We start from the raw sequence: 12217 nt of genomic DNA, 5'->3' as shown, positions 1-12217 counted from the left end.
ACAAACATTTAATACATATAAAATTGAACGAAGGAAATAAAATAACGGAACAGAATGGAAAATATTACAAACGGCGAAAGATTGGGCAAACGGCCGAGGAGAAGAAGCTTTTGGCGACAATCAAAGCACGCGAAGACCCTCGGCACTTATGTGCACACGTACTGAGAGGAATGTTTTAATACGCTGCCCAGCATAAATGCATCTGCAGCAGCTGGTAATCAGTGCCGGCACAGCACAACCAAAAGAGAAATGCAAGTAAATATTTTAAGCCCAAAAAACTAACCATTCTGGATTGAATGTAAAAAGCGTAACAAGACACTTATTATCGTTATTTGAAAACCAACCCGGTGAATGTGTCATTTTGGGTTTTAATTCTTTTCATTTGTTTTAAGGTTAAACTTTATAACGCAATTTGCAGACAAGTCAAAAATGTATAATTAATGTTTGTGGTAATTAAACAATACCGAGCCTCAAACATCTTCTCGTCTCGTTATACAAGAAATACTATAGTATAACGCACGATTTTTTTGAAACGTGTTAACTCCTATGTTTTCACCAACATTTTGATTCACATGATACTCCACCTATCTTGGCTACTCCTGTTTCATTAATATTTTCTCGCCAATATTCGAAGGTTATCGCGATAATTCATTGATTTCGCCTGCTGGCCATTGATATTATCAAATGAAAAAATACTTCCTCCCATTGGCTCGAAATTCTCACACAATCGGGAATCTGATCTCGAAACAGACAGTTGGATTATACTGCAAAACCGATAACTTTATAAATGAGTTCCTTTGAAATATTCAAATTTTACGGCAACCCTCATCAGCAATCCTAGCCGTGGACCATAACAATCCATTACATCTAGGTTCAGCAATTAAGGATTCGAGCCTCTTTCGGGATCTCCCGAGCCAGAACTCAGCCTCAGGCTTGGCTGCTCTGTGCATCAATGAGCATTAGTATTTCCATTTTGAGCCCAAAATAAATGATTCGCAATCCAAAAATGGGAGCCTCGCGGCTTCTTGGCCGTCGGTTATGCCATTCTTACCACCCTGCCCGTACCACAAGCGCAGAGCAGATTCTCGGCAGACCGGCGACAACGACGGCGACAAACCGGTTCCCCATCTGACCGGATGACGCTCTGACAGTGCGCGCGCTGGTTGAAGCGTAAGAATTGCGGCCGGTTTTGTCGCAGCAGCAGAACCGAAACGCTCACCTGGGCCCGGCCCGGCAAGGTTCGTGAAGCAAATTTCATTTCTTCAGAGATGCTTGCTCCTATAACAACCGCGGATTTAGCTCTTTTTACCTGCCATCCATTTTTTTTTTTTTTGTTACTCGTCCCTCGTGAGCTAATTTATTCAGCAGGCTGGTGAAAAAACTATCAAACCCCCTCTACTATCTAATGCTAATTGATTGCTAGATTAAACGGTTCGTTGTAAAGGGGTGAGGAGCGGGGGAGGGGAGCAGGGATCAGGCTAGGACCCGGTGAGTGGCGTCGCTATCGCTCCTAGTCAATATCTAGATTACTTTTCCTACGGACACCATTTAGGAGCCATTATTCTTTCGGAACCAACCAGCGGAACTTTGTGTTGCTGTAGATCGAAAATCTTTCCAACAACTTTTCGATAGGTACTCGTAGTATATGTGTATGTAGCGTGAGTACACTGCCTCCCATGGGTACTAATCTGCATACTGCACGCTTCTCGTATCGCAAAGGATCAGAAAAGGGGAAAGAATGGCGACACGTTCAATGGTTTTAGATCTGGTTTACCTTCGAATTGATTTATCGATACGGTTTCTGCTCCACCTCTGCGGGTACCAACGTAAGTTTCGATTCGATCTCCAAAGGTAGGTACGCTCGACACCATCGTGCAACATTTCTTTGCGTTATGTTTGAGCAGTTTTCCCCTCGCACACATAAATCATCAACATGTCCGCGATGCGAAGTACACATCAAGTTGATGATCGAAAATGATAGCTTGAGCATGCGACTTTACCAATAAGAGAATTATGGTGGAAAATGTTGGTATCGATCTTTTCGGAGAAGTCTACAAGGACAGTTTAGAGGGTACACTTTTCATTGCAAAATTAAAATGTTAGCCAGTATAGTAGCTGATTTTTTTTATATTTCTCCTTGAACGTACATCATCGCGTGCAAAAAGGTACTTTCCGTATATGTAGATATTAAACGTTATACACTGCGTTCCAAAATGAGAACCTCACTTAGTTTTTTTTCAATCTTGTCCTAATGTAAATGTTCGCAAGGAATAATAAATAACAGAAACATATTTCAAAAGACCAAAATTTAAAAAAACTTAAGTGTCCAAAAATGATACTCACTTAAAAAAACATTCAAATTCAACAAAACCAACCACTTCGAAATTACGCAATCAGTTGGTAACAGTAATTTATTGTTGTTATTTCCTAAATTTGTCAGTTAATTTGAATTTGGACCGTAGAAAATAAAAATAAACGTGAATGCGCATCTGCACTTCGAGCAATCACCTGGAGCATCTCAACAATCAAAAGCTCATTTTCAAGCAAGATAATGCCACCTTGCACGCACACAAGACAACAAGAATTTACCTAGCATGATCAAATCGATCGGGTATCAAACAAATGTCTTGGCAAGCCATTTTCGCAGATCTTAATCCAACAGAAAATGTGTGGGGATATGATAGAATGTTAGTTAGAGAAATTTATGAAGATAGGAAACAGTACGATACCATATAGGAGCTTGAACTTACTAATGCTTGGGGTTCCATATCAGTAAATACGTAGAAAAAATGATCGTACAATATACAATCACGAATTATCTAAGAAATTAATCCTAATGGAGGAACCTACTGATTACTACATCACTTCATTTACATTCATTTTTGCTATTTTCGTTTGTTATTTTATCAAATCCCCAAGTGAGACTATCATTTTGGGACAACATACTTTTCAGTTTCTTGATGCCAAAGGATCGTTTTCACCTAATAAAAAGTACTCATTGCACACTCAAAAATAGTTGTGTATTTTTTTTAAATCCTATGTTTCATATAAGCTCTGCATAGAAAAAACTAAGTAAGGTTATCGTTTTGGAACGCAGTGTACCTAATGGAAGTTTGTCATCGCTTCAATAAATCACCTTTCTCACGCTAAGCTGTCACTCGAGCGGATAGTCCTGAATATCACCTGAAGCTTTAAAACACTGATCGTACGGTATGACACCGCCGTGGCCTAGTGTCCTGTGCTGCACCTCACCAATTCATCGGAGAACTACCAAACCGGAAAACTCCTGAACTGCCACTTACCACCTTTTTTTTTTGGAGAAGGGAAGCAGCCAACATAAACCATCGTGTAGGCGGCAAGCAAGTAGCCAGCACTAGCCGTCGATTGTTCCGTCGATCGGGGCCTGTACCTTAAGTGCCTGCCCGGAGATTAAATGTAAACGGCCATCAGGAGGCTCACACACAAAAACCAGTCCCGTTATGCTGACAGCGCCGGAGAGCGTTATCGGCGTTACTCTCGCTTAAGCTTTAAGCGCTCGTGCGCGGGCCAGCGCGATTAGCGCAAACGGCCCCTTCGGGGTCCACAAAAGCGCGTTAAAAGGTCCTTTTACAAAGTGTTGTCCACCGTTCGGGCCCCATGCGGGCTGACGTCAGTCTGCGCTGAGGGGTTGGAAAGATACGAGAAATTCCGTAACCCCGGCCGAACCGAAACTTCCACGGATTCGTGCGCTCAGTCCTGCCGGATTAGTACGGACCAACCGGTTTCTGCCGCCAGCTGGCGGAGATTGGAGGAACTCCTGAGTTGTCCAACATTCCGGACACAAAACGTCCCTCACTTGCGATACCCGAAAGGATTGCGTGACGAGCGTAGATCTTCAGCGTAACCTTTCTCCAGTGGAGCGTTTCCGCATTTGCGGCACAAAGGTAAAAGCAAAATGTTCCCGACGGAAATCGTCTTAAACTGAAGTTCCTCAGTCTGCGAAGTCGGGGCGTATCCTATGTGTAACAATGTTTGTCTTGCATACATCTTCCTACGGTCATCTTGACCCTTCCATTAGTAAGAATGTAAAATTCACCACCTCAAGAGTAACGCGCTCTAGAGATCAATAACCCCAACCTCCACTATCTTTCGCGACAACACCACACCCGGTGAATCCATTTCGTAAATGTTCTTTCAATGTTTCACCTGATGCCTATCACTCCCGGACCGGTCAACTGCGGCCCCCCCAGATCAGATAAAGTGCAATCATTCTCCCGCCTCGCAATCGGCCTCGAAGGCGTAGGGAAAATAAAGAGCGCATTCCATCGATTTGCATCGCAGCCCACACGGGAATGTCCGCGGGAGGTTTCTAGTTGGAGGCAATCCAACTCCGCGTGATCCTTCCGATCGACGGCCGTATGTCCGCGCGCGATCGGATAAGATTAGGTGAGCTATTTTTACACACCTGCGCCGTCACACTGCTGATCGTGACAGTATTATCGGCTGCTGTAGCCGGTTTTGCCCTGAAAGCATTCCTCGACCAGTGCTGGGCAAAAAGGTGCCAGGTACTCCGCACGCCGGTTATCCGAAACATACGGTGGAGATTATTAACCTTTAGATGACGGCAGCCTACGATAGGAAGAAATCCCAGACGTCGACACGAGGACAGAAGATACATCAACGGAGATACTGATCCTCCATCCAAGATTCTGACTCTATTTTAAACTGAAACTAGATCTTGTCTAACTCTCCTGTATCGAGAAGACTTCAGATCTTCATAAAACGCCCAACACGCACAATAAAGTGACGGATTACCTCTCCGAGACTTTAACATCGACGTTTTCGTACCCCCGAGCCGATTGAGTTCCGAGACGCTAGAGACACCTTCAATGCCAGATGAAACACCATCCGACAGTCGCGACGGTCGAGCGGATGTGCGCATTTAAATGAATTCAGTGTCGAAACACACTGCTCACCAGCTATATCGGTGAAATCAAACCCTCCCCGACGCCGGAAATGTAACATTTGTCGCGTTAGGATATATGTTTGTCAGCCTTGAGGAGCTCTTTAGCAAGTCTGTGAATATTTATCCGCTGATAGCCAGGAAAGTCGTTACCATTTACCAGTCTTTTGAGGGTCGAGTTAGTAGATCTTGGGGAACCATGGGGAATGTCTGAATTCCGCAAGCAAAACTGTTATTTGAATGTCTACAAATTCGTCCCTACCAGATCCTTTAGGAGGCGCATCCATGGACACCGTTATTTATCGTCCGAAAGGAACATAACCTACCTTTAGTGCTGCATCCGGATATGGTCGTCGGTGATAGGACACGGTTGAGGCAACCGTGTCAATGACCGCAGTCGCCGTTGTGGTGGTTGATGATGATGCTGCCGTCGGTGCAGGTGTCGTTGGTGTACCGCCACCACCACCACCACTGCCCGCACTTCCCGCCACCGTCGGAGTTGACGGAACTGCCAAAGCAGTTGAACTCGCGACGTTCGGAGTCGCGATAAGCCGCATACTGCTTCGCTTCAGATTGTTCGCACTATTGTTACCGCTATCATTGTTGTTGGTGCTATTGCTGCCATTGCTGCTGGTGCTATTATTATTGTTGCCACCATTGTGGATGCTCGTCGCGGAGATGATGCTGTGGTGTTGATTCGCTGCTGTTGTTGCAACGCTCGTGACCATACTTTCTGCGGAGGTCACTCCGGCGGGACTCTCGCTACCAGCAGGGGGTGGAACAGCTCCCCCCACACCTCCTCCACCACCTCCGAATCGCGTCGGAGCCGTCGCCGTTACTGCCGTCGTGGTCGTCGTCAGCGGCGGCGGTGGCGTCGTCGTTGTCGTCGTCGTTTCCATTGTGCTGTCGCCAATAGACACACTCACATGCACAGACACACGCGCACATACACACCCGCACACCCACACTCGCGGACACCAAACTCACCTCGCCGCGCAGATATTGTACGAAAACCAAACCGTGTTGTGTTCACTTCACAACGGCTACCACGCCAACCCCGCGCACCCGTACGTGTAACCCACTCTTTCCCCACGCCTCATCGGGCCACCGGCGACGAGTGTTTTCCGTTTTCCCCCTTTCCACCGACCGCCGACAAGAAGGAGGCGCCCCCGGATCAACGCTTTCAACGGGGGTTTGCGGGGAGTAATTTTTCCTTTGAAATTTTCCTCTCCTCACATTAATTCAAACTTTTCGAACACACACACACACATACACACGCACACTCCGCCGCACCACATGCCAGCCGGCTGTACCATTTACATCGGGGCTTTTCCCTCGGTGGGTGGGGCGGGAAGTTGGGGGAGGTTTGCTTTCTTCACACTTTTCCGACCGATGCGCGGCCGGTTTCTTATTCAACATCAGAGCAGCTTCTTATTATTATTTTTTTCTTTTGCTTTCCCGACGCCACACTATCTCATCATTTCACTCTTTCACTTCTGACCTCTGCCTCCTGCCTCCGGCCGCTAGGTTCGTCTGCACAACAAAAAAACCGACCGACGACCGCCGGCTGGCTGGCTGGCATTCCGCGCCGTTCCCTGTTTTCTCCTATTTTTCCGAGGGCGAGCGCGATTTTCCCAAAAGCTGAGAAAACAAAAATGCTAACCACGAAACTGGAATCTAATTTTCACCATTCACACCGCGCGAAGCCCGCGAAACACACGCACATCCGGATGCTCCCGGAGGCGGGGGGGCGCGCGATCGCACTGCTCAAGCACCACGTTTGGCGGGAAACTACGGGAAATCCATTCGGGAAACTCTTTTTGCCAGCTCCAGCTGTGAATGGTGCGAAGCGAGGAGGAGCCAACGTTCAAAGTCACAATCGCGGAGGTTGCAGCGCGAAACTCGTGTTGATGATCGTGTGTTTTCCAACACTGTGGAAAAACGAAGCAAACATAAAAGATAATTAGAAACTACGACGACGACTACGCTTAGTGGCAGCAAAAGGGCGGACAACGATGAAGTAGAACTGTTTAGATTTATTTCATTTTTTCGAACCAATCGTATCATGAAATGGACAATAATGCTAGTATGTAAATCGTTTTGAAATTTTCGGTCACTTATCTAACAACTGTACAAAATAATGGAAACAAAAAAACTGCGAACACGATCAAACTCTTGAAACAAAACACCCTACCCATCGCATCTTCTCTTTTGGGGAGAAAAAATGGAAAACTTCCATTAACACTGATGCGGAAACAATGCGATCGACCCGCGGGGCGCGACGCAGTATCAATATCCGATATCGAGAGCACTTTCCAAATCAGTAGCGCCTGTTTTGTGCCGCCGTACGCAAATGGTTACGAGAAAAGAGATGCACAGAAAAAAAAATTTCTCGCACCTCCGCGCGATAAAATCGGTGGAAAATTAGACTGTTGGTAATGTTGGCGATACGCGCGCCCGAGAGCGAGATGCGGGCTTCAGCAGCGGTCGGCCTTTGACCGAGCGGATCGAACGCCGACAAGCCGCAAAACATCGCTGGCCAGCAAAGCTTTTAAGCAACCGTGGATTGATAATTGCGCCTCGAAGTAATGAGGAAAAATCGAGGCCGGGTGGCACGCCGTACCGCGAGCGAGCGCGGCCTCCCCCCGGGGAGGAAAACCCACCATTACTTTTTTGATGTCCATTAAACAGCCGAAACAGACGCCTACAAAAACCGACCCACGGCAAAAGGCGTAAAAACACACGCGCGCATCAAATTTGGTCGGTGTGTAAATATAAATCGAAAATAAAAAACAGCACACACGCACCGGAAGGTAACAGGTAAAGATGGCGTAGCTTCTATTGTGGAAATTGATACCGTCCGAGTATCACAGAGCCATGGACGGCAAGCAGCTGGTATCTTCCACGACACCAGATATTTAGATGAGAATAACATTTATATGAACATTCCCCTATTCCTATAAGTCTGCTATGTCTTGCCAAGAATATACAACAAACCGTAAAGAAAGCATTAGGGAAAAATAACGAAATGAATCGAACGGTATGTTTGAACTCATCAAAAATCAATCAAATACTACCTGTTCGACAAAAAGAACACAGAATAAACCTCCAAACAATTTTCCCCTCCATTCTCAAGTGCATCAATTCAAACGATTTCAACGACGCTTTCAAGCGACGAACCTCACCCGTCCTAGGAGACTCGCTGTTCTACCGTGCTGAAGGGCCGTCGGTCGTCCCTTTTCTTTACCTTCGCTACGTGTTGCCTTTGTTTGTATTGATCTTTTTCACCTTCGTCCGTCCTGTTTTTTTTTTGTTGTTATTTTTGTACAATCCTGAACCATTCTTTTCCCCCTCTCGAAAATGTGTCCTTTTTTATACTCCTTTTCACCCGTTTTATCACTTCCTTTCATGCGGTCCCGGTGTCCATATTGTCTGCCTCACATTAACAGGTTTTTTTTAGGGACCGACGCCCTCGCACTGCCCAATCCTTCCCGATAGATCCATTTCAACGTGCAACGAGTGACGTGCGCGGGTCCTTTTTCAGCCCATAAGTTATGTCGTGTTTACTTTCCCCGGTTTCGGCCGCGTCTAGCCATTCCTTTGGTTCCGATATGTTTCTTTTTTCTATCCGAAACATTCATCGCCAAACGTATGAAACCAACTCTAGCACAGTTTTATTCCTCCGACTGCTGGTAACTTCAAATAGTTACAACACTCAGCACGTCCAACGCGAGAAATAAATTATAGCAAAGCAGGGCCCTTAAAACTCCCAAAATAGGCAACTTCCATAATGACTACCAGCGTTGAACGATCGTTTACGAACACAGCCCTTAAGAAGGTGGTTTATTTCGCTTTCACCGTAGCATTTCTTCCGCCGCATATCCCGGGTTCATCCCAAGTTCCCAAGGTTCTTCTTTGGCTGCTCAATAAACTCGCCCTTCGCGCGGAGAAACCCCCCGGGGGTGTCTTGCGAACATCCGAACAAAAAACAACAACCGGGATCGTTTCCCATGCCGGCGAAGAAACAATTGCGGGTGATAGAACTTTACGATCCGGCTTCCACCGGCTTACGGTGGACCAACCCGAAAACCGGGCGAAAATGCCAAGTAACACCGGAGGCTTCGATGTGGTGGAAATGCACGAAGGAAGAAACAAGACCGCCGATGCTGAAACCACTGTTCGAGTGCAAGTGCACGGGCGGTAGTAAGCTAATCCCGTAAAATGGTTTACAATCTTTAACACGCATTTAATGGCAGGTACTGGCGAAGCGCACACATCGACGATAATAATTTCGAATGGTTTTCACCGGAACGGAGCTCACCGCTCGGTGCTCTCTTTCCGCCGGACGACCGGAGGCCACACAACGGGGTGGGCCCAAGGACAAACGATTGCTTGGCGCCGGCAAGTCGACGGTGAAGGTGCTTCCATCTTTGCAACCCTGCGGAGGGTTTCTATTTTTCCACCAACTAGAGAAGCGGCACATAAAATTAAAATGAATGACGCATCTTCTTGTGGACGAAAGATTCATTCTTCGTACGTGCAAGAATTGAACAACTTGTCTAATTTTATTTAACGTTTTTTCGGTAGACATCATAAAACAAGACTTCGCTGTAGATCGCTTGACGGACATTATTTACTAGTTTGAAAACCTTTACTCCAGGTATTCCCGATGGAATGTTCCCTTCTCTAACCCCCCTCAGAAGAGCCGACGGAAGAGAGTTAATTATAATCATATGATCGAAGGGCAACTCGGTACGTGAGCGTGTGTTTATGAGATGTTTTCATCGCAGGAAAGAAGGCTTCGAAAAACCAACAATCATACCCTAAATTGTCAGCTGAACGAGGGATGCTGCAATAGGTCTAGGATTAGGAACGCAAACCACCAGAAGAGGTAGTTATAGAGAAATTTATTGCGTCAATAGACTAAAACATGCTGTTGCAAAGCGGAAACATGCAATTTGGCTAGACTAGTTTCTTAATTTATTTAGGGATACATTTGAACACAACTTAAAAATACACAGTCGTTCCACATACTGTAATGTAGAAATCCCCACATCAGCCCGATGCAAGCCTGGATGTTAACATAAATCAGTAAAATTATTCATACTAAATAATTGCCTGTTTGGCTTAAAATAAATTTTCCATTACTGTCGGTGATGTTTACCTGGGGGAAATTAAAACGGTTCCATTCCACTTATCCACCCCTTCTATAAGCTGGCCATTAGCTGAACTCTCAACAGTGGTAGTACCGTACGGGGAAAAAGAATGTTGATTTCTCGCAGATTAAGAGACATCTTCCGGATTTAACGATTTTCTTCTTTTACCTTATCATCAAAATAGATCGGCTCGTTCTTCCGCTCGCCCGCCAACCTCTAAACAATGGACCGCCCAACAGTGCGTGAACAAAAAAACAACAAAATGAACGTTTATCTACAAACACCAGAAATGTTATGATAGCACTTCCTGTTGCGGATCGCTCCAACAGTCCAGTTTACGATTTTTTTTTTGTTCTTTTAGAATTTCCCATTTTCCCATGACATCGCGCTACCGATCAACGGTTGCTGATGGCGGTCGCGTTGATTCCGCTGATGAGAATGACGCTGTTGATGAATTGCGCTCAACGGATTGCCAAAGCCAAATAAATCATCCATCTAAACGAAGATAACGAGCTTAGGAACAGCCACTCCTCCCGCCATTTGCGGTGCCTTTCTCTCTTTAGGTAAGATTAACAGAAAAAAAAACTAACACAATGTTTCTTCCACCATAGAACGAGGGAGTGGAATGTTAGAATACGTACACAGTAAAAGGAGCAGGTTAACATTTTTGCCAAGTCAATTTCTCCTTCCCATAGCAGTTTCCATAGCTTCCTCTAGCGGTCTATTCAGGGTTTTGCTTACGTTCGCTTGGAAGTATTTTCGCTAACCCCGCGAAAAAGGGGGAGTAAGCGGGGAGGCAAAATATCGGCATTCCAAGCACAGACTGACCGTGAAGGCCTCCGGTTTGCCATGAGCTGGAACCACAGACATTGCTCCCGCACGCTCGTCTCGCCAGAGATCTCTCGGCCGGCCCCGCTTGCGCACCAGAATGGGTTAAGTAAAGCAGAGGAGAATACACATTCGCCACGGATTCCAACGATGGCAGAAGAAATAAAACACAAAACAAAACCCGCCACGAAAATGAAACTCTCCATCCGCGAAACCGGAAAGAACGCTTTTGCTTTTTCTTCCTCCTTTTCCCCGTCCGGCGCTTTTACTCGTCTTCGCCGGGACGCATTATATAGCCATTCTTCAACACCTGGCGGGCTCTGTGTGAAGCGAGAATGATTTGCTATCGTGGCTCAACATCGCGCATTTCTATTTCATGCCTACCCGTACCAGGTTGGAGAAGCAAAGAAGGAGATGGGGGCCAAAGCTCGGTGGACGACTTCCTATGTTCCACGGGGCAAGAAGCACGTCGCTTCACTGTCACACACTCATCAGAGCAGAGTTATGATCTGAAGATACTAATAAAACCATAAAATCAGCGAGACTGTTGATCTGCAATGGTGATCACTTTGGGCCGAATCTCTGGCAGACCGAAAATCCAGAACAAAATCCCTGCCATAAAATCGCTGAAAGGAAGGAAATTAATCTTTCAAAGGAGGAGAAAAACAACCTCACACTATAAAGCCGTGGAAAAGATAGCACAAAACATCCATTTCAATAAATTTGCATACATTGCAGTATTACGTGGAACCTGTCCAAATTAATCATCTTCGGGAAAGATTCTCCAAGGAAAACATGTCCAAAATCAATCCCCTTCAATTTGCATTCCAAAAATCCATCTGAGAGGGATCTATCTTTCTACTTCACTGCTCGTATCCACGTGTCTTTTCCAGGGCCAAAGCCCACCCCGACTGGTGTTCGATGATAGGGCTTCGTTTCGCCATGATTTCTTAGACGGAAAGAAACATCAAGCGCACTCAACCACTTCACTTCGCCCGATGGCTACCGTAAAGCACGAAGCCCCGGGACCGGAAGTATGAATATTAGGAATGTGTGCGCGTGTGCGTAGCGAGGGGTTGGAGGAAAAAGCCATACGAATGGCTTGTGCTCTAAATAAAAACGGACAGTTTTCTGAGAAGGTTGTCATAAATCACAAACATGTGATCGTTTTAATATTTATCGCGTTTCGGTCAACGATTTTTAATCCACGATGACATCAAAACTCACAATTTCGAAAACGCCACACCGATGTCTAATTGTTGATGGACAACTGATAATTTTATCTGTTACC

At 45.8% G+C, this 12217-nt stretch overlaps 1 protein-coding gene across 1 annotated transcript in view; it reads right to left on the bottom strand.

Annotated features, from left to right (window-relative positions):
* LOC131293460 (protein Shroom) overlaps nucleotides 1–5670 on the bottom strand; it is a 183345-nt gene extending 177675 nt beyond the window's left edge. The window contains exon 1 of the mRNA XM_058321537.1: nucleotides 5269–5670. Within this exon, the coding sequence (XP_058177520.1) occupies nucleotides 5269–5670 (402 nt within the window). The remainder of the gene's footprint in view (nucleotides 1–5268) is intronic.
* Nucleotides 5671–12217: the final 6547 nt, after the last annotated feature.

This window comes from Anopheles ziemanni, chromosome 2 (assembly GCF_943734765.1).
Source record: "Anopheles ziemanni chromosome 2, idAnoZiCoDA_A2_x.2, whole genome shotgun sequence".
NCBI lineage: Eukaryota > Metazoa > Arthropoda > Insecta > Diptera > Culicidae > Anopheles > Anopheles ziemanni.
The sequence above is the reverse complement of the archived record's forward strand: the minus strand, read 5'-3'. Positions and strand labels throughout refer to the sequence as shown.